The 19,985-nt window shown below is 41.7% G+C and overlaps 2 protein-coding genes across 3 annotated transcripts in view; one reads left to right on the forward strand and one right to left on the reverse strand.

Annotated features, from left to right (window-relative positions):
• Positions 1-5,543, forward strand: si:dkey-13a21.4 (uncharacterized protein LOC494576 homolog). Of its 2 annotated transcripts, none has more exons than XM_038295928.1 (5): positions 1-112; positions 350-476; positions 560-778; positions 4,405-4,530; positions 4,617-5,543. In XM_038295928.1, the coding sequence occupies exons 1-5, from the start codon at positions 57-59 to the stop codon at positions 4,701-4,703; spliced, it is 615 nt and encodes a 204-aa protein (XP_038151856.1). In that variant the 5' UTR covers positions 1-56; the 3' UTR covers positions 4,704-5,543. The 2 variants fall into 2 exon arrangements, with proteins under 2 accessions (XP_038151856.1, XP_038151864.1); XM_038295936.1 differs by having other exon boundaries at positions 13-140.
• Positions 4,566-19,985, reverse strand: part of hcfc1a (host cell factor C1a) — an 18,171-nt gene continuing 2,751 nt past the window's right edge. Inside the window, exons 5-28 of the mRNA XM_038295894.1 lie at positions 19,762-19,970; positions 19,169-19,253; positions 18,964-19,070; positions 18,690-18,869; positions 18,359-18,601; positions 18,126-18,274; positions 17,821-18,003; positions 17,056-17,280; positions 14,869-14,973; positions 14,544-14,760; positions 14,268-14,404; positions 14,044-14,191; positions 13,652-13,872; positions 12,639-13,542; positions 12,143-12,291; positions 11,897-12,031; positions 11,601-11,808; positions 11,159-11,434; positions 10,971-11,077; positions 10,718-10,852; positions 10,446-10,631; positions 10,056-10,353; positions 7,064-7,127; positions 4,566-6,977 (exon numbers count right to left, since the gene is read on the reverse strand). Coding sequence (XP_038151822.1) covers positions 6,938-6,977; positions 7,064-7,127; positions 10,056-10,353; positions 10,446-10,631; positions 10,718-10,852; positions 10,971-11,077; positions 11,159-11,434; positions 11,601-11,808; positions 11,897-12,031; positions 12,143-12,291; positions 12,639-13,542; positions 13,652-13,872; positions 14,044-14,191; positions 14,268-14,404; positions 14,544-14,760; positions 14,869-14,973; positions 17,056-17,280; positions 17,821-18,003; positions 18,126-18,274; positions 18,359-18,601; positions 18,690-18,869; positions 18,964-19,070; positions 19,169-19,253; positions 19,762-19,970 — 4,711 coding nt within the window. The 3' untranslated portion in view covers positions 4,566-6,937. The remainder of the gene's footprint in view (positions 6,978-7,063; positions 7,128-10,055; positions 10,354-10,445; positions 10,632-10,717; positions 10,853-10,970; positions 11,078-11,158; positions 11,435-11,600; positions 11,809-11,896; positions 12,032-12,142; positions 12,292-12,638; positions 13,543-13,651; positions 13,873-14,043; positions 14,192-14,267; positions 14,405-14,543; positions 14,761-14,868; positions 14,974-17,055; positions 17,281-17,820; positions 18,004-18,125; positions 18,275-18,358; positions 18,602-18,689; positions 18,870-18,963; positions 19,071-19,168; positions 19,254-19,761; positions 19,971-19,985) is intronic.

The raw sequence follows: 19,985 nt of genomic DNA on the forward strand, positions 1-19,985 counted from the left end.
TCTTCCGCTGCAGCTTTGGAGGATCGTGGATCAGCAGGCAGCTGCCTCTCTTCAACATGAGTGAAATAAAGGCTCCTGTGACCCTGAAGACGATCCTCATAGGAAACTCTGGGTAACCTTTGATTTTCACCGTCACTCTAGTAAGGTTGGATTTAGTTTGTTTGTGTTCAGGTGTTTCACTTTTTTATATAGATGTAAAAAAAAATAAAAATAAGATAGGATATTTGAATATTTACATGCACTTGTTTACCATTCTACGTGACATATGAGTTACATGTGTGTCGTTTAGGAGAGTGAGGGAAGTTTGAGTTATTTTTCAACGATCTTCTAAGTGCGTGTGTTTACACAGGGTGGGAAAATCCTCCGTCATGAACAGATATGTGAACCACCGCTTCACCAACATGTACAGAGCCACCATAGGAACTGACTTTTTCTCCAAAGCAGTCAGTATAGGCGGAAACACGGTGACTCTGCAGGTGTGTCTCCAGGTCATAGAAATGCATGACTCAGACTGCGTGCATGGCAGTAAATCCTGAGCTGTCTGTTCTGTGTGCTTTAGATCTGGGACACAGCAGGCACAGAGAGGTTCCAGTCTCTGGGATCACCTCTCTACAGAGGGAGCCACTGCTGCATGCTGGTGTTTGACGTCACCTCCACGGCCAGTTTCAGCGCTCTGGATGTGTGGAGGAAGGAGTTTCTGGTCCAAGGAGAGCCTCAGGATCCATCTGACTTCCCCTTCATTGTTCTGGGCAACAAGACGGACCTGAGCAACCGACAGGTCAGGGAAATTAAATTATACTCTACAGTGGAAAAAGTATAACCTTGCTCAAACTAAAAAAAAAAAAAAAAAAAAAAAGATGTCCAGATATCACATCTAAAATATTTGACTTCCCAGAATCTGAATTTAATCACCTGACTATATTATGTTGATGTAAACAATAATACTGCACTTGACACAACTTAAAATCTTTACCCTGTTCCAAATGATTTTCTGAACATTTCAGTTGATGAACCAAACTAATATTGACATTGGACCAACCTAATATACTTACTTTTAACTAAATTAACAAGAATTAATGTTTGTATAGAAACCAGTTCATTAAAATATAACCAAATGAGATTTTTCACATATAATTTGACTTTACTTCAAAAATAATTTCCATTTCCCATCTTACAAATTCTATACACCCTGGACAGGTTGCCAGTCCATCGCAGGGCAACACAACCATTCACACACACACTCACACCTAAGGAGAATTTAGAGAAGCCAATTAACCTAACAATCATGTTAGCCAGAGTACCCAGAGAGTATCCACACATGCATGAGAAGAACAGACAAATTCAGAAATGCAGAAAGAAAAATCCCAGACCAGGAATTGAACCCGCAACCTTCTTGCTGCAAGGCAAGGCTGCAAGGGACTTGGACTTGATCACGTGCTCTGAGTGCATGCAAAGCACAGTTCACATTTGACTCACAGGAAAAAAATTACCTGCAGGCCATGAATAAATATATACATATTGAGATAAATCAAAAACTTTGTCTTTTAGGATTTTATAGACCAACATAAAGCTTTGAAGGAGAAACCAGATCTTTATGTGATTTCTTACCAGTGCTGCAAATGCAGAGCGACATTTATGCGGATTGCTCTCCGCAAAAAAAATAAAGCTGAATCAGATTCTGCAAACATCAATGTTCAAGTCTTGCCTTCAGTTTTCACATCTCTTTAGGTAAACAGAGGATACACTGATAAACCTTTTCAACATTCTGGTGTTGTTTTAGCACCTTCTGTTGCAGCATAAGATGCCTATTTAGGGTTAATGCCTCTTTGGTAAGGTGAACCTCCCTCTTGGGGGTCAGTTTTTCTGCAGCACCTTACAGGACCATCCTTTTGCTCCATTCACCAGATTCCCAGTCCCTGCAAAGACAAGAAAAAAAAAAGAAACCATGGTATGACACAGCCCCTGTTGTGCTTTAACCCTTTATAGGGCAGGTTACAGTTTTTGATCACTTGCATTCCCCTTAAAAATGGAGTCCCTGGTCCCTCAGTGAGGTCTAAAGGCACAAGATTTATATCCAGCCATTCAGTAAAGATACTGCTACATGGCTGTACATCTTATTTTGGCATTTGACCAATTAGATGAACCCTTTAATGATATAGCACCTACTGTAATTTAAGTTTAAAAAAAGGTAAAAAGCTAATTGAAAAGTTAAAAAGTAAAGCAAAAAAGTTATTAAGCCTAGTTAACAATTTTGTTATTTTTTTATAATATATTTGGGCAAGTTGGCATTTCTTGTTATCAAATTGACATTTTTTCCATCAAAATATCCATTTTTTTATGTTACAAAGGTATTAAGGTCTTGTCCTTGATTCCAATAACACTATTGGCTTGAAATGTTGATTTTTTTTTATTTATTTTTTTTATCAATGAGTGCCCTATAAAAGGTTAAGACAGGGATGAGTAGAACATGCAGAGTTATTTTCCCCTAAAGATGTATAGTATGTTGGGACAGGGGCGGATTTAGGAAATTTGGGGCCCTAGGCAAAGACAGGCAGGGGCCCCTTTGGATTGAGAAGACAAAAAATAACACAGACCCATTATACAGATAGAGAAATAGAATAGCCATACATGATTTGTTCTAGGTTTCGTCTCTCTCTATGTTTTGTACTCAGCTGACTTTTCATGCTGTCTCAAAAGGAATGAAAGATTATTTCTAAGTTCTGAGCTTACTTAGCTGATTGCTCCTTCCTGTGTTTCCAAAAAGGTGACGGCAAAAATAAATAACACAGTCCTTCTTTTCATTGTAGACAAGCCATGATCTGCTTATCTGTTCTCCATTTTTCATTTGGAAGAAATAATAGCTGGAAGTAAATCTGCGCCTGTCTCTATTTTTTGGAAAGAACCCGTCCTTCACCTGGAGTGGTCCTCTGCATTCTATCGAGCAGCGTACTCGATCAGACAGCTTCTTTAGCCAGAGTGCCGGGTCACCTTCCAGAAGTACACTGCTCACTAGCTGGGTGGATGATGCTGGAGTCTCGCAGTCTGGTGGAACAACATCATTATGAAAGCCTGGCTGGATCATTCTGGAATTCTTTCCGTCACAGCCCATCTGTTTAATGCTGAAAACAAGAACACATAAAACATAGTATAAGGCTTTTACCCAGTGGTTGAATATAAGTATATTTACTCAATTACTAAAGTAGAAATTTGAGGATGTCATGCAACTTTAACTTAGTCTATGCCACTGTAACTAAGAGGAATAATATATATATATATATATATATATATATATATATATATATATATATATATATATATATATATGATGCATGTCCCAGGACACATACAGATATGACAATTGCTTAAACTACTGAACAGTAAAATATTTCATCTATAATTAACTCGACCCACAACATCCACAGCTGTACACAATAATACACATTAAAGCAATGTTAATACAAAACTGTAATGCAGAGTAGTTGGTAATAACTTGCTTATGTTTTTTGAATGTATAACAAAATTATTAAGGACTAAAACACCTAAAACTAAAAGCCTGAGGTTTTCCTGAATTTTAACATGGGAAAAAAAAAACCCTACATAGATTATTTATCGTTTTTAGCAAAAATGCTCAATAAGACAGTTGCTTATTACCTGAGTGGATGATGCTGGACTAGCAATTACCAAATAAATACAAAACTTGACCCATGTTTAATGAGGTAAATAAACTTATCAAAATAGGGGAGACGTCCCCTTCGACGGTTTAATACTCACCAGGAGTTCATCTCCACATGAGGGACCCTCCTCAACAGGGGCCAACTTTACCGCTGACATTGCTGCTGCTGGTGTTAGCCGCTGCTGCAGTGAAGAAGCTGAAGTCAGTCATTGTCTCTAACTTTGAAAGCAGCTTCCTTTCCTCCTCCTTTCAGCACCGCTAGGGTAGCTTCTTTTCATCTCTTTCGTCTTCCGTGTGTCTGGAACTTTCTGCACATGTGCAGCAAATATACTGATCCAATCTAGTGGACACTTAATATAATAAGCATTCTAATAGCATTTTAGCAAAATGAATTTTATCAAAAACATGTGCACAAATAAGTATTAGCTGTATTAACCATACATGTAAAAGGAGTTTTATGGGCCCCCCAGGCAACTGCCCATGTTTGGCTAATGGTAAGAACGCCCCTGTGTTGGCAATGAGTTGCATAGTGTTTGTTTGAAAAATGAGTAAAAACTTGAGCCTTTTCAGATCTTGGGTATGTAAGAGCGTTTTAAAAAGCACATAAAGGTGACATCCCATCCCAAGAGATCCTAAGAAAATGCAAATGTGACATATTAAAAGGTTTAAGGGGTGTGAATATTTTAGTGAGGAACTGCATCGGGCATTTCCTAATTCACTTTCTTCCCCAGGTGTCTCACAGAAAGGCCCTGCAGTGGTGTGAAGAAATTGGAGCAGAATACTTTGAAGGAAGCGCCAAAGAAGACTTGGACCTTGAGAAACCGTTTCTGAGAGCTGCAGAACTTGGCCTTCAGCAGGTAATTGAGTCAAAAAGAACAAGGAGACTCAAATCTCTGTTTAACATGTTTATTTTCGATGATAAAAGATACATTACTCCCTACAGTACAAAAAACACACATTGGAAAATACAGGACATTTCCAGATAACCTGCGAACAGCCGAGAGAAACTCGCAACACCTGTGAGTGCTGAGGAGCACCCGTCCCAGGGAAGGAAAGTTGAGAGACCTCGGCACTGCTGATGATGACCTATCTAACAAGGGTGCAAAAATAGTGACCCGGCAAAGGTACTGTGGAAGGAAAGGACACAATTGTATATACCACATGGAGAGAGGAACAAACTCATTAAATGTTTTTTTTTTTCCATCTTTTTTTTTTTTCTTGAGAACCTTCAGCTTATGGTCTAACTTAAGGCAACACTACTAAAATACACTGCTTTTGCATGCATGTCTAGTTTTGTTCAACAGACACACCGACACGCACAAAATTATGAATGCATATGAAGAGAAAGTTCGTTTCTAGAAAGAAATCAGAAATCCTAACCTGAACCCAAGGCGGCAAAGCAGACCCTCGGCTCTGATGCTCAGGCCTCTTTTTATTTTTTAAACCATCACAGCTGAACCGCCCTTACAGAAGATCTCCAATCATTTCCGGTCAGAAATCTCCCTGTACACATTTGATGAAGCTAGCAGGATTTCCTCACTCCTAGTGAATCAGCTTGACAGAAACAAAAATCAATCAGAACAATCAGGGAGACTATATATATATATATATTTATATATATATATTTGTTTCTTTAAGTAAAGACACAAAAGGCGATCAAGAGATGACCAACATGTAAAAACAGTTTGTTACAGGTAATTATATAAAAGGCCAAGATGTTTTTTTTGTGTGTTTTATTCTTGCTCTATGAACGATTTAATTTACAAGTGAGTCGAACTGTAAGCGGCCTTCTCAGGCAATTCCATTCAAAGACAACATGTCACAGGTAGCTTTGCACACCAGCTGTGGTCTGAAATACAGAGCCTTAAAGGAAAGACTAAATTTATTTAGTTGATTCACAGACAAAGTGTGTGTGGTGGGGGGTCTACTAATATATTTAACCATTCTAAAAATTAAAGATTTATGAGCATAAGAAGTAGGGAACAACCAACTGGGTATAGGGAGAAAAAGGTCAAAGGATCAAATACCGATTTTTTTTTTTTTTTTTTTATCTTGTAACCCTGGAACATTTGTGTTTGGCAAACAAAGCAACACAAGCATTGAGAAATAAACAAGGTAAAAAATAAAACTCCTCTCCCTGGGTCCACTTCAAAGTTCCCTTCAGTCCTACAACCTGTCCGGTTCTACTTGGAACAAATACAAAAGTCATCTTTCAACAGGAACATACAACCAACCGAGTGAAGGTTTTTAAAAATATAGTGACTTCATGAACACAGCCACCTTGTCTTCCCACCAACACAAACTACGAGGATCGACAGTTAAAAAAAGAAAAAGAAAAAAAAAAAGGTGTTTTCTTTTAAAATGCACACATACACATACACACAGGAGGAAAACAAAGCTTAAAAATACAAAAATAAACTACACAAGAGATTTTCTGCGTCACTGCTAATTTTTTGGGGAAGGTTTTTGGAATTTCTTTTTAATGTGTGCTGCCAGTCTCTGTCCTAGCCAAAGTCCGCCATTCTTTCTCTACAAATCTCATCTTTTTTCCCTCCTTTTGCCGTCCTTTCCAAAGCGTCAGCCATCACGCCTCGTCTTGGGGTAAAAAGCGCACAGTGATGATATTACCAGGAGACTGGGGTCCAGTATGATGACTGTACAGACTTGGTTCTCTATGAAGCAAATTGTTTGGAGCAAAAAAAAAAAAAAAAAAAAAAATGTCCTCTTTTGTGGAGGACAAGTGCTTTATTTGTTTCCATACCGATTTTTCCGTTCATCTAAACTAATGCCTCCACAGCCATTTTTTTTCAACACTGTACATTTTATGTAGTCTCTTTCTACATCCCCCCCAGAATTCACAAAACAGGAAAAAACAAAACAAAAAAGTAACATAGCGCTCAGGCTGGCTCCCAGTTTGTGAATGGTGTAAATACTTCTATAATGTTCAACTACTTGGAAAAAAAAGAAGCCAAAAAAATAGATGTTAAAATGAAGGAAGGGGATGTGACTGAAAAAAAGAGAGAATGTGCTTCTAGGTCTGAGTTGCTCTAAAAATATTACGACCAACAGATCAAATAGGAGGAGGGGTTTATCTACAGAAACGCGTCTCAGATTGACTTTCGTCTTGGCGTCTACCAGAGTCGACGTCTTGATCTGAGACATGGGGATGGAGGAGATGAGTACGATGAGAGAGGGTCAGTCTTCCTGATAAAAAGGATAATGGGGAGAAAAAAACAAAAGCAAAAGAGGGGATTCTGGGCAACCTCACTGGTCCGTCCTCGCCTTCTTTGGACCAGTTGTCTTGCTGCAATGAAGACACATGAAAGCAGAATGAGCAGCGTTCAGCTACAATCACGTTCAGCCTGTGTTCGAGTTTCAGATGATACTTACGGATCAGGAGAGGTGCCTGGTCTTTTAGCGGCAGGTTTTGCAGAAGTTGCGTCTTTACCAGATTCTGTGGATTGCAGCAATAATTAGATCTAGATCATGATTTGTTGTATGTATTCAGTTTGACGTTTCACCGCAAACTGGTTCCAATAACCAAACCTTTTTTATCCTTTAACTTAATGTAGTTGCCAAAATTGAATGGGGATGCTGTTAATTTGATTTAGCCAATATAATTTTATGTCATAAAACCTACATGCAATTAGACTGAGGTAATACAGAAGCAGTAGCTTTTATTTTTCTTCAGAGGTTGTTATTGTTCTGAGGGTCCAGATGCTTCAAGTATGTTTAGGTAATCCTTTGGTGATCTCTGCCCCACATGCATGGAGTCATTGGAGACCACAGAGATCTAACCAATGAGGAAGCCTGGAGCACAAAAGCTCTTAGGGCGAAATCTACATCGTTTTTTTTGTAAGTTCATGCAACATTTTTTCTTTATTAAAAAAAAGTTTCTCCACAGTCTTTAACATAGCGAGCCTATAGTAGACGGAGTACAATCAGAGAAGAAAAACAGTGTGTGAAGGGACACAGCTGCTGAACGCTGTAGAGGCCTGAGCTGCTGCTCTGCCAGCCTGTGTGCTCATAAACACCTGCAGGGTGCAAGATATCCATCTGACTCCAAGGTTGATTCACCGCTCCAACAATGAAAGGGTTCATGAAACTGACGCAACTACAGCTCACAATCACGTGAAGCAAAAACAATGAAGCGGCTTATAAATATGTTTTCTGTTGTTTAAAAATGCACTTTCTAATGTATCCATAGAAAGCTTGCCAATTAAAGGCAAATAAATGCTCCTTTTTCATCCTCTGATCTTAACAGGCGAGGTTCAACGACATAAATGGAAATTGAAAACTTGAATGCAAAAAGAGTATTGTTAAAATTTTTCGAGATAAGCACAGACCGTAGACTACAGTCCTTAAAGCTGAAGTCTGTAAGTTTTTAAAAATCACTTTTTTGTCATATTGGCTAAAACTGTCCTTATGCCCAGACAGCAGTACATGTGATATGTAACCTGTGAAAAAAACTGCTTCAATTGGTACCGCCTACTGCCTGTATTTCAATCTGGAAAGAATAATTCGGGACGAGTCAAAACAACCAATCACAGCCAGAGGAGCGTCTGATGGAGTGTCAATCACAGCTCACACACGCTGAATCCCGCCCCCCCCCCCTTCTGGTCGCATGCGGTAGCCGCGCAGATGCTGTGAGAGGGGTGGAGCTTGGAGGTGGGGCATGAGTGAAGCAGAGAGGGTGGGGGAGTGGAGTGAAACCTGTTTTTCTTCAAATTTTCAGTCGAAGTCTGCTCTCTCTTCAATGTTACAGACTGCAGCTTTAAAGGGCCAGTCACATTGACTTTTTTTAAATACGCCAGTAGCTTACTATTATTATAGAGTGTTTGTGCTTTGAATGACAAAACTAAGTGATCGGATGTACGGCACGGTGCATGTGCACTGGGAGTAAACAAGGAAGTGACATGACCAAGCAAGTTATCACCTTCCAGTTAAGATAAGAAAATGAAGAGCAACATCCATTGTGGGAAAAAAAACACAAAAAAAATTTTATTCATAGAGGAATATGACTCTCAAAGCACTGGGTAGTGATGGGTTTGAGGCATCTTGAAGTGTTTTGACACCTTACCAAACTATTGATCTTGTGTTGATACTGTCTCACGGAATACTGACACCTGCTGGACCTTTAAAGACACTACAGGCAGCTTATTTGATGGACTAAACTGAATTGATTTAATTACTTACTACAATCATATAATTTAAATTAGTGTAGGTAGTATTGTATTATTTCATATCTTTTATATTTATAGATACAGTCAATAAATAATGTAAATATATCACATGAAAATTTAGGGGAACGTGAGTTAGAATGCTTGTGGACTAGGATTTTAAATCATTTTTAAAACAATAAGTGAGGTAAAAACAGTAAATAAACTAAGAGTCAATTTGAAATGGACTTTAATTCAGATAAGTTGAGTTATAACTCAGTATAAGTTATCACTCACACAATGAGAAAATAAAAATGAAACAGCTGAAACGTTTCTACTCCTCTTGGGCTGCTCCAAATTTCTTGATAATTTCAATGATAAACTGTAAAAGATGAGACATTGTTTTTTAGCAGATGCATCATGTTGACCGATCCATTTTTAAACACAGTTTAGTGTATCAGTCAGTTAGAACCAACTGCTGTATCGGTCACATGACTTTCTTGAAACGACACGAGCACCGATAGTGTTTTGCTCTATGGGCTTGACGTATCGGTGGTGCTGGACCCATCACTCGCACCGGGTATACAGAATGGATGTTTGTGAGGCAAGAACTAAACCTGCAGTGGCATTCAGATGTCACTGTGGAGTCTATTGATGCACGACTAAATGTCAATATGAACAACTATGCCCTTTCCATAGTATCTTACAATGTTTTCTTTCTAATGATTTTTTTTTTTATTAATCTCTGATAGAGGATGATTTTCTGGAACTCAGCTGTATATTTATTTAAATAATACCATTTGATCTTCAGCCACGCTGAGCTGTCATTTTTCCATAAGGCGTGGCAGCACAGTGGGATCTATTAATCCGCGTCCGCTGCCACTGTTTTTTTTTTTTTTTTTTGGTATTGGTATGAAAGCAGACTATGCCCCTTTTAAGGTCCAACTCTTTATGATTTAACAAACAAAAAACATAACTACTATTAAGTGAACAATGTGACTGAGTTCATCAGATTGAAATGTTCACCTGAAGAAGATGAAGTTCTCTTGCTAACAGCACTATGAGGTGATGAAGTACTTCTTCAGTGTATTGTTCATCCAAAAAGTGATGCTGTTTTAAACTGTCTCCGTGAACTTGCATCTTTTACGACTTCGAGTTGGTAACCAGTGGAGAAAGGAGTCAAGCTCCAGTCTCGATACAACCTGAGGAATCTCTCTGCTTACCTTGTAGCCATCGAACTTGAGTGGCTGGACCGTAACCCTTCTCATTGCGGGCAGCGATGCGGAAGATGATAGCCGGCTTAGTCGTGTAGTCGATGTGGGCATTTGACAGGCTGGACGACTGCACCAAGCAGGAGGGGTTGGGTCCACAATACACTCGCATGAAGGCTAGCTGGGCCGGGGTGGAAGCCTTGGCCTCAGCTGTCTGGCTGCTCTGGATGGCCAGGTATACGGAGTACTCAATGATTTTCCCTGATGTCACTGAAGGCGGCTCCCAGGTCAAGTGAGCACCATCTGGACTCTGGAGACAAAAGTAAATAAATAGAATGTCATGGCAGAGGAAAGTCACATTTCCACATCCCAGAAACATTTGGCCAGTGATAAAATTCTCACCTTGCTAATTTTGATGGCACATGGGGCCCCTGGGAATCCAGGTAGGCAGGTCTTGAAAGCAGAAATCTCAGAGAATGTTCCACGACCACAGGCATTGATTCCAGCCACACGGAACTTGTACGCCGTTCCAGGCTGCAGTTCCATTTTCTTCATCTGACTGTAGTCTGGTACAGCGCCAGAGTCGTCCTACCCCAGGAAAAGAAGAATGTTAAAGGAATGGTCTCTGAGAAGAACCCGTCCATAGACTTGCACCCAGAACCCACCAAACTTACATCTCCTTGAGAATCATCTGCTGGCACATAGAAGTGAGTGACAACCATGTTTGTCACTTTTACAATTCCAACGTCAAACCACTGGTTCTCCTTTTTAACAACAGGCTTCACTGGAGTTGGCTGAGGGGCCTGTTTCTGGACATGAAAAAAACAAAACAAAGTAAAAAAAAAAAAAAAACACTTTTATTCCCATTTCCATGTAAAGTATTTCTGATTCTGATTTCCTCAACAGCAATCAGGTGCTGAACCTCACCTCTCCCTCAATTCCATTGGCCACCTCTGCGAGAGTGGCTGCAGCTTGGAGCTTAGCTGGACTTGCTACGGATATAGACGGTGTGAATGTACTCGATGGAGCCAGAGCTGGGTAAAGGAATAGGACATAAAAATTAGACCAATGAAGGTTAAAAACAGCAACACATAAGAAAGAAGACAAAGACTTACTCTCAGCAGTGGTTCGCGGTAGGAGGGATGCCACAGCGCTAGTGACTGAGGCAGCCATTTCATTGTGTCCGTTGCTTTCTACAGACGGGTCATTGAGGCTGTCAGCAGGTGCCAGGCCCTCGGTGGGAAGGCTGCTGTCCACTGCGGCCTGCTGCGCTGCAGCATGAGCTTCCTGCAGTTGCTGCTGCTGCTGGACCAGAGCTGCTAGTTCTTGCTGGGTCAGCATGATGGGGATGTTGGTGGGCTGCTGAGTCTCTGAAGAACCATCACCTTCATCTGTAAACAAGTTAACTTATGTTCAAGACTAACAAAATCTAATTTTCCTTCAACAGCGACACAGACTTTAGCCATTTATGTTGATTCTGTCTTTAACTCCACAGTATTACTTCCCCTTTTCAACGTGGCTGTGAAATAACTGTTTCCACTCAATGCACACACTCACTCATTACAACTTGTTGAGCTGCCTGGAGAACAGCCTGGATGGCCAGAGCCTGCGCCTCTTCTGTGGCTGCAGCCTGGGCAGCAGCCTCAGCTGCAGCAGTTACGGCCAGCTCTTCGTCCGACAGCCCTGTCACCATCAGCGTGGCCCCCTGGGCCTCCGACATCAACTCTGAGGGCAGGTTCAAGGCCGTCGCAGCAGCTGCCTCTCCCTGGAAGACCAAATGACAAAGAAAATCAGCTGTGATGATAAATCTAACGAGGTTAAGTCTGACCATGTTTACGGTTGTGTTTAATTACCTCTGCATGTGTCTCCATAGCTGCTGCAGGCTCCTCTGCAGGTGCAGCTTCTGCTGATGCAGGTTCTTCTGTCTGCATCGGCTCCTCTGTGGCGCCGCCTGCTGTACTAACCCCTTCTGTGATTGATGAAATCGACTAGAGGGAAACAAAAGTCACAGACACACACAATAAATACACAAAGACAGCCTTTAAATGCAGCAAACAGTCTGTTAAAGAAGCTGCTAATTCAGAGAAGTGTTTGCTTACAGGCACTGAAGGCCCAGGGGCAGGTGTGGACTGAGTCACGTTTGTGATGGCTCTGCCTTGGGTGGTTGTAGCTACACTAGTAGCTGCAGTGGTAGCAGCTTCCTCTGTGGTGCTTGTTCCTTCTGCTCCTTCCTCCGTTTGCTGGGTAGCTGAAAAGGGTCAAAAACAGTACCTCAGTTAAAGATGCAGGGGTTAATAACTGGTCACAAAAATGGTTAAAATAGCATTTCAAATGGATCACATTTATTTATATTAAGAAAAGCTGTAATTTGATGTAAGAGATTAAATAAAGATTAAATCAGCCAGACAATCATCTGGACTGTTAAAATAAACATCGGAACATTGCGGGTTTGTTGTGACTATAACACCTGACAGCGTCTGTTATTAAAAAAGGGGAACATGAACCTCCAAATATCTTATGAAATTAGTTGGGTGTTTTGTCGATTGGTCTTTATCTGCTGTTGTTTCAGCAGCGCCAACACTAGTGACCACATACCTGTGCCTTCCCCTGTCTCCATGTTGCATGTAGCGGTGGTGGCAGTGTTGGTGGTCCCGGTCTCGTGTGTTTCATATGGTGGGTTGGAGCAAACCCTCTGCACCTGGCCTGTTGTGGTGCTGGTCTGGTCCTCTTCCACGCTGGAGCTCGCTGTGGACGGAGTGTCTTCGCTCCCCGTTTCAGGGGTGGGATTTGTGTGATCGCTCTGCGTGGTTCCTGTTTCGCCTGCGTTCATGCTGGAGGAAGCTTGTGTCGCTGTGTTGGTGGTGCCCGTCACGTGGGTCTCATGGGGGGGATTAGAACACAACTGCTGGGCTGCTCCCATGCTGGATGAAGCTGTGGTAGCCGTGTTTGTTGTCCCGGTTTCGTGGGTCTCGCAGGGTGGGTTGGAGCACACGCGTAACGTAGACAAGTTTGAAGATGCCGTTGTGGCTGTGTTGGTGGTTCCTGTCTCATGGGTTTCACAGGGTGGGTTGGAGCAGACCTGTCCTGAACCTATTGTAGCTGAGGAGGTGGTAGCCGTGTTGGTGGTTCCTGTCTCGTGGGTTTCGCAGGGCGGGTTGGAGCAGACTTGTCCTGCTCGGATTGTAGCTGAGGAGGTGGTAGCCGTGTTGGTGGTTCCTGTCTCGTGGGTTTCGCAGGGCGGGTTGGAACAGACTTGTCCTGCTCCGATTGTAGCTGAGGAGGTGGTTGCCGTGTTGGTGGTTCCTGTCTCGTGGGTCTCGCAGGGTGGGTTGGAGCAGACCAGGGTGACAGTACCAGAGCTGTCTCCTGTCGCTCCAGCCTCAGTTGAGCTGGGCTGTTCCGAAGTTGGAGAAGCCAGAATGGTTACGGGGAGATCCTGCACAGGCTGGGCTTCTACACCACTGGGGGTTGTGATCAGAGTAACCTGAGTGGGCTGGTTCTGAGACAGAGGCAATAACATATTAGACACCGTAACGGAACCTTATCTCTTCCTTCTACCATCTTTTTTTCCCTAAGTTTCGGGATGTTTTAATCACATAGAGCCCCACCTGCACAGTCATTGTAGAGGAGGGCAGTGTAGAAGTAGAAGTCAGACTAGTCTGAGCAGCTGACACTGTTATGGCTGTAGGGTTGATCACCTGGCTGGACAGTGTAGCGATGTTTCCCAGTGTGGTGATGGGTGTCACCAAGGAAGCACTGGAACTGTCTGCCGTGGCTCCTGCCAAGCTAGTGGACACCGTCCCTGTGACAGTGCCAAGTGTGGTGACCCCTGGAGAAAGTGCAGAATGAGTTAGTAAAGACAGTTCAAGCCTCCAGGACCCTAGAATATGAATTTCCACTAAATTAAGACATCAAGAGCGTCATCTCCTGCCGGTCAGACATGAACTGTTTCTTACAAAGACCCTTTAGTAAAGTTTGGAGAAAAGATGGGTCTTCTTACCAGTGGTCCCCTTGACAACCAAAGTGGTCACGGTGGGCTTAACAGAGGAGACCGTCACTGGAGTAACCAGACGGACACCTCCCACTGTGCTCATGGGCACAGTGCGCAAAATCGTACCAGGCTGTCCTGGCGCCCCCTTTAATACCACCTATATAAAAAAAGTGACACCCTGTTTAATAATTATTCATAAAAACTGACATATTAATAACAATAATAAGAAATACCTGTGTCAGCCCCTGCTGCCCAGCTGCAGTGGTCAGTTTGGGCACAGCAGTAATAATTTTACCAGGAGTTCCAGTGGTCATCACCTTCGTGGTAAGGATTGTTATTGGTGTTTTCATACCTGCACTGCTGGTAACACCTGCATAAAAAAAGGTTCAAAAACTGATTTTCCACCAGCAACGTCTTTAAATCTGCCTGAGATAATTGCAAAAAGCATTATCCATCAGTACACTCAGGTGCTTTTTCACTAATAGATCATAACACGACTGAGCTCAGACCTGTAGCTCCAGGCTGGGTCATGATGGCCGACATGGGGATGGTCTTAATGATGGTGGTGCCCTGCTTAGTAGTAGTAGGTGAGACGCCACTTATATTGAGGATTGTGGGCTTGTTTCCTGTGCCTCCGGCCTGAGAGGTTGTGATGATTGTTGTGGGCTTCCCATCGGCAGAAGTCACCAGTTTAAGGATGGTGCCAGCTGGGAGGGGACCTTTTGTCTGGGAAGAAAATCATATATTTAACAACAACTCACAGCGATCGCCTAGTTCCTGTCAGCAGTTTTGAGCGACCTCGATTTGATTCCTGCACTCATGCAGATAGCTGACCTGTATGAGCTGTGTGAGAGGGTTAGTGGAAGCCTGGCCTGTGACAGCTGATGTCTGCACTGGCTTGGTTTGTACCACAGACATCATCTTTCCAAGGTTGGAGATCTGCCGACATAGGAGAGAAACTCAAGTTCATGAGACACTACAAAGCATTGGACAGCACAGGCAGGTCAGAGGAAAGGGGGTCTGCTAAATTTGTGGCTCTGAGATATTGCTTTCCTAACCAATCAGTCCTGCAAATGAAGGTCATCAATCTCACTGTTTTCGTAGTTCAGCTCTTCAACAGTTACTATAAGCTAACCACCCCGCCCAATGTTGCTCATATTTAATGTTCTCTGTCACATGCACACCTGGTATGGAAAAATGCTGTTTACACAGCTAACCAAAAAGGGGGACTATATATACAGGTGCTGGTCATAAAATTAGAATATCATGAAAAAGTAGATTGATTTCAGTAATTCCATTTAAAAAGTGAAACTTGTATATTATATTCATACATTACATACAAACTCATATATTTCAGATGTTTATTTTGTTTAATTTTGATGATTACAAATGACAACAAATGAAAATCTCAAATTCATCATATCAAAAAATTAGAATATTACTGAAGACCAATAAAAACAAAGGATTTATAGAAATGTTGGCCAACTGAAAAGTATGAACATGAAAAGTATGAGCATGTACAGCACTCAGTATTTAGTTGGGCCTCCTTTGGCCTGTATTACTGCAGCAATGCGGAGTGGCATGGAGTTGATCAGTCTGTGGCACTGCTCAGGTGTTATGATAGCCCAGGTTGCTCTAATAGTGGCTTTTAGCTCTTCTGAATTGTTGGGTCTGGTGTATTGCATCTTCTTCTTCACAATACCCCATAGATTTTCTATGGGGTTAAGGTCAGGAGAGTTTGCTGGCCAATTAAGAACAGGGATACCATGGTCCTTCAACCAGGTACTGGTAGCTTTGGCACTGTGTGCAGGTGCCAAGTCCTGTTGGAAAATGAAATCTGCATCTCCAAAAAGTTGGTCAGCTGCAGGAAGCATGAAGTGCTCTAAAACTTCCTGGTATGTGGCTGCGTTGACCCTGGACCTCAGAAAACACAATGGACCAACACCAGCAGATGACATGGCACCCCAAACCATCACTGACTGTGGAAACTTTACACTGGACTTCAAGCAACGTGGATGAAGTGCCTCTCTTCTTTTCCTCCAGACTCTGGGACCTTGATTTCCAAAGGAAATGCAAAATTTACTTTCATCAGAGAACATGACTTTGGACCACTCACCAGCAGTCCAGTCCTGTTTCTCTTTAGCCCAGGCAAGACGCTTCTGACGCTGTCTGTGGTTCAAGAGTGGCTTGACACAAGGAATGCGACAGCAGAAACCCATGTCTTTCATACGTCTGTGTGTGGTGGTTCTTGAAGCACTCACTCCAGCTGCAGTCCACTCTTTGTGAATCTCCCCCACCTTTTTGAATGGGTTTTGTTTCACAATCCTCTCCAGGGTGCGGTTATCTCTCTTGCTTGTACACTTTTTTCGACCACATCTTTTCCTTCCCTTCGCCTCTCTATTAATGTGCTTGGACACTGAGCTCTGTGAACAGCCAGCCTCTTTAGCGATGACCTTTTGTGTCTTGCCCTCCTTGTGCAAGGTGTCGATGGTCGTCTTTTGGACAACTGTCAAGTCAGCAGTCTTCCCCATGATTGTGTAGCCTATAGAACTAGACTGAAAGACCATTTAAAGGCTTTTGCAGGTGGATTGAGTTAATTAGCTGATTAGAGTGTGGCACCAGGGGCCATCAATTTTGAACCTTTTCACAATATTCTAATTTTCTGATATGATGAATTTGAGATTTTCATTTGTTGTCATTTGTAATCATCAAAATTAAACAAAATAAACATCTGAAATATATGAGTTTGTATGTAATGTATGAATATAATATACAAGTTTCACTTTTTAAATGGAATTACTGAAATCAATCTACTTTTTCATGATATTCTAATTTTATGACCAGCACCTGTATGTGTATATATATATATATATATATATATATATATATATATATATATATATATATATATATATATATATATATATATATATATATATATATATATATATATATATATATATATATATATATATATATGTGTACATATATCTTAGAAGATGAAGAGTTTTGGGTTCTTACCAATGTGCCACTGCTACCCATGGTGAGGGGACTCTTGACCAGGGTGATGGTCTTGGTGACTCCTCCCACCACAGTGGTGACCACCTGGGCCTGCTGAGCCACTGTGACAGCACCAGATTTGTGTACAGTGATGATTGGTCTGGTGGTGGTGGTGGGAGAGGACGCTGTGGCCGTGCCCACCTGGGCTGCAGCGGTTTTCAGCATTCTGGTGGCTGGGTTACTCACCTGTGCAAGGAAAATTAAGTTTAAGCCAAACTAAGAGAAATGACGTGAGGTTGAAGCTAACAGCTAGCCGCAGCAGCTTAGAGCAAAGCAAATCTCTGAACATATTCAGTTTAAACACAACATCAGTTTATAGAAATACTATTTCATGAAGCTTTAAACGATAAACCAATATGGCTCTACAGAAATTGTATTAATCTAGGGTTTGTAAATTGTCTGTAAATGTGTCCACATTTATGAGTTTGCTTCTAGTGTAAAGCATTTTGAGTGGTCTGCATGTATTATATAAAATCACTCAGTTCATCATCTTATTGTTAACAGTATTAATGTAACAATTCCTTCATTATTTTTGAAAATCAATACACAATTATTGACAGAAATATAAAACTGATCTTGTGTGAAAAGCACTGAGAAAGGAACGTCTTTAAGGGAGAAACACTGACAGGAAAGAAAAATGAAAAATACAGAAATTTCCCCCCCTAAATGCTAAACTGACAGACTGTTTTGAACGTTGGAAATGAGGGCATATATTCAGCTGATTACCATTACAGGAGAAGCCATTTTCACTGTGGTGGTGCCAGGGGAAACAGCGACTGTTTTCAGAATGGTGGCACCAGTGGGAACATTGAGAACGGTGCCACCAGAAGAGGGCGGGATCTTCTGTGTGGCTGCAGCTGCAGCAGCTAAAGCTGCCATTCCACTCATCTGAGGGCTACTTCCAATTGGCTGTAAACGGAACAATTTCATTATTTGGCTAATATAAAATACATTAAAATAGAAAGCATTAAATAAAGATGGAACATGAAGGAAGTTAAACATTACGGAAAGTTGTGTGAAACTACTCATACCGATCCTTGGGTGGTTTGGGTAGGCACTACCATGCGAACACCTGGAGGAAGAGAGGTCACGGTGACGGGGGATTTCCCCGGCTGGCTTGGGCGAACTGTGACAACAGATGCACCAGTGGCAGACTGTTGGGTTGCAACCTTTAAAACAGCTGAGGACAAGCAGAAAAAGGAAATTATGATATTTTAGTTATCCAGCACATATCCTCCATGTCATCAAGGAGCGCCCTTGTTACCTGTCTGTGGTAAACACTGTGCAGATGGAGCTGCAGCAGCAGGTGCAGGGCTCTTTGGAGAGTTGATGGGCTGTGAAGGGGTTGCACTCGTAGCTGGTGAGGCTGCGGCTGGGGTCGCAGGTATGTCATACTTTTGCAGCTGCAGCAAGTAAGTGTCAGCTGTGGAAACTGCTCCCCAGCTAACCTCCAGAGAGTTTGTGTTGGCACGGACTAACTGAACCCTGGCAGGAGCATGGGGTCGCTCTGCAGGACGAAAGGTGGCAATTACAGGAATGGGAACATTTTCTCCCCAAACAAGTCACAAGTACCTTTAATGTTGCAGCAGACTCACCTGTTTCTAGATACCAAAGGTCTTTACAACAGACTTGGTTGTTCCAAGCTTTGCGATAACCGTCACGGCCGCTCCAGACATAGAGTCTGGAATTGATAGCCACAGCGCAATGGCCGGCACGAGCCCGAGGGATGTTATCTTCCAAGGTATCCATCAACACTGTTTCCCAACACATAGTGTCTGCAGAAAAAAAAAAAAACAAAACAAATGTTTAGCATCCTGTCAACTGTTTTACTCCACCGTATATTGAATGAAAACTAACAGTGAGACAAACCGAGATTTAGGCAAGCAAGAGTGTTTGTGCATTTCCACTCTTTCTCGTGTGTGGCCACTTTGACATCATCCATCACCAGAGGAACCCATCCGCCAAAAACATACATCCTGCCAAGCAAGAAAACCCAATCATGGTAACATTTCATTATTTAGGCATCAGAAATTCAAACTCTAGATCTTAAACACAAATGAACTGGGCCTCCTACTTGTTTGTGATTGTGGTGGCAGAGTGAAGACTTCGTGGAAGAGGTGCTGTACCACCTACTGAAGGTTTGTGCCACGTCAAGGTATCTAGGAACAACAAGTAAAAATTATCAAAGCTAACATCACAACATTTTAACACTTACAACCGGGTATAAACTGGATAAGATAAGCAAGCGGTCCATTAATTTGTACCTAACAAGGTGACGCTGCTACACACCACATTTAACAGAAAATTTTAAGTAAATGGTCTACTGAAAAAAAAAGTTCTTAGAACACAAAGAAATTTTACATTTATTGGAGGCAACTTACACTTCTTATTTTTTTTTAATAATAAAGAAGGTCTGCTGATGCTAATAATAATAATCAGAACCAAATAAGCTGAATTTTCTATATACTGCAAAATATTATTTTAGAATTAATGGCTATATATTAAAATCAAAATATCACAATTGTATACATCGATACAAAAAATATTCTATTTGTAAGTGATAATGGGAGTAAAAAAGTAAACCGGTTAGGAGCTGCCAAGTGTAGGGTTCACCTGTTGAAACAGTTGTTCTTCATTGATTCCTTAAATTAAGAGACAGACACCTACCAATATCAAGAGTCCAAAGATCTCCAAGACGACAACCACTCATTCCTCCATAGATTATCAAGCGAGACTTCCTGGTTGTCTTTTCTGTGTAGACCACAGCAGTGTGACTCTCTCGTGGTGGAGGCAGAACTCCGTATGTGATGGGAATATCCCAACCAACCACACTAGAACCTGGGCGAAGCTCGAGTGTGTACAAGTCATTTAGATATCTAATTAAGAAAACA

Source organism: Cyprinodon tularosa, unplaced genomic scaffold (assembly GCF_016077235.1).
Source record: "Cyprinodon tularosa strain WSP-4 unplaced genomic scaffold, ASM1607723v1 ctg11, whole genome shotgun sequence".
In the NCBI taxonomy this organism is placed as follows: domain Eukaryota; kingdom Metazoa; phylum Chordata; class Actinopteri; order Cyprinodontiformes; family Cyprinodontidae; genus Cyprinodon; species Cyprinodon tularosa.

Bases quoted from the DNA above. Each gene is read 5' to 3' on its own strand.
- si:dkey-13a21.4 (XM_038295928.1), top strand. From the start codon at position 57: ATGAGTGAAATAAAGGCTCCTGTGACCCTGAAGACGATCCTCATAGGA. The intron at 113-349 runs GTAACCTTTGAT...GTGTTTACACAG, and splicing joins ATCCTCATAGGAAACTCTGG to GGTGGGAAAATCCTCCGTCA. The intron at 779-4,404 runs GTCAGGGAAATT...TTTCTTCCCCAG, and splicing joins CGGACCTGAGCAACCGACAG to GTGTCTCACAGAAAGGCCCT.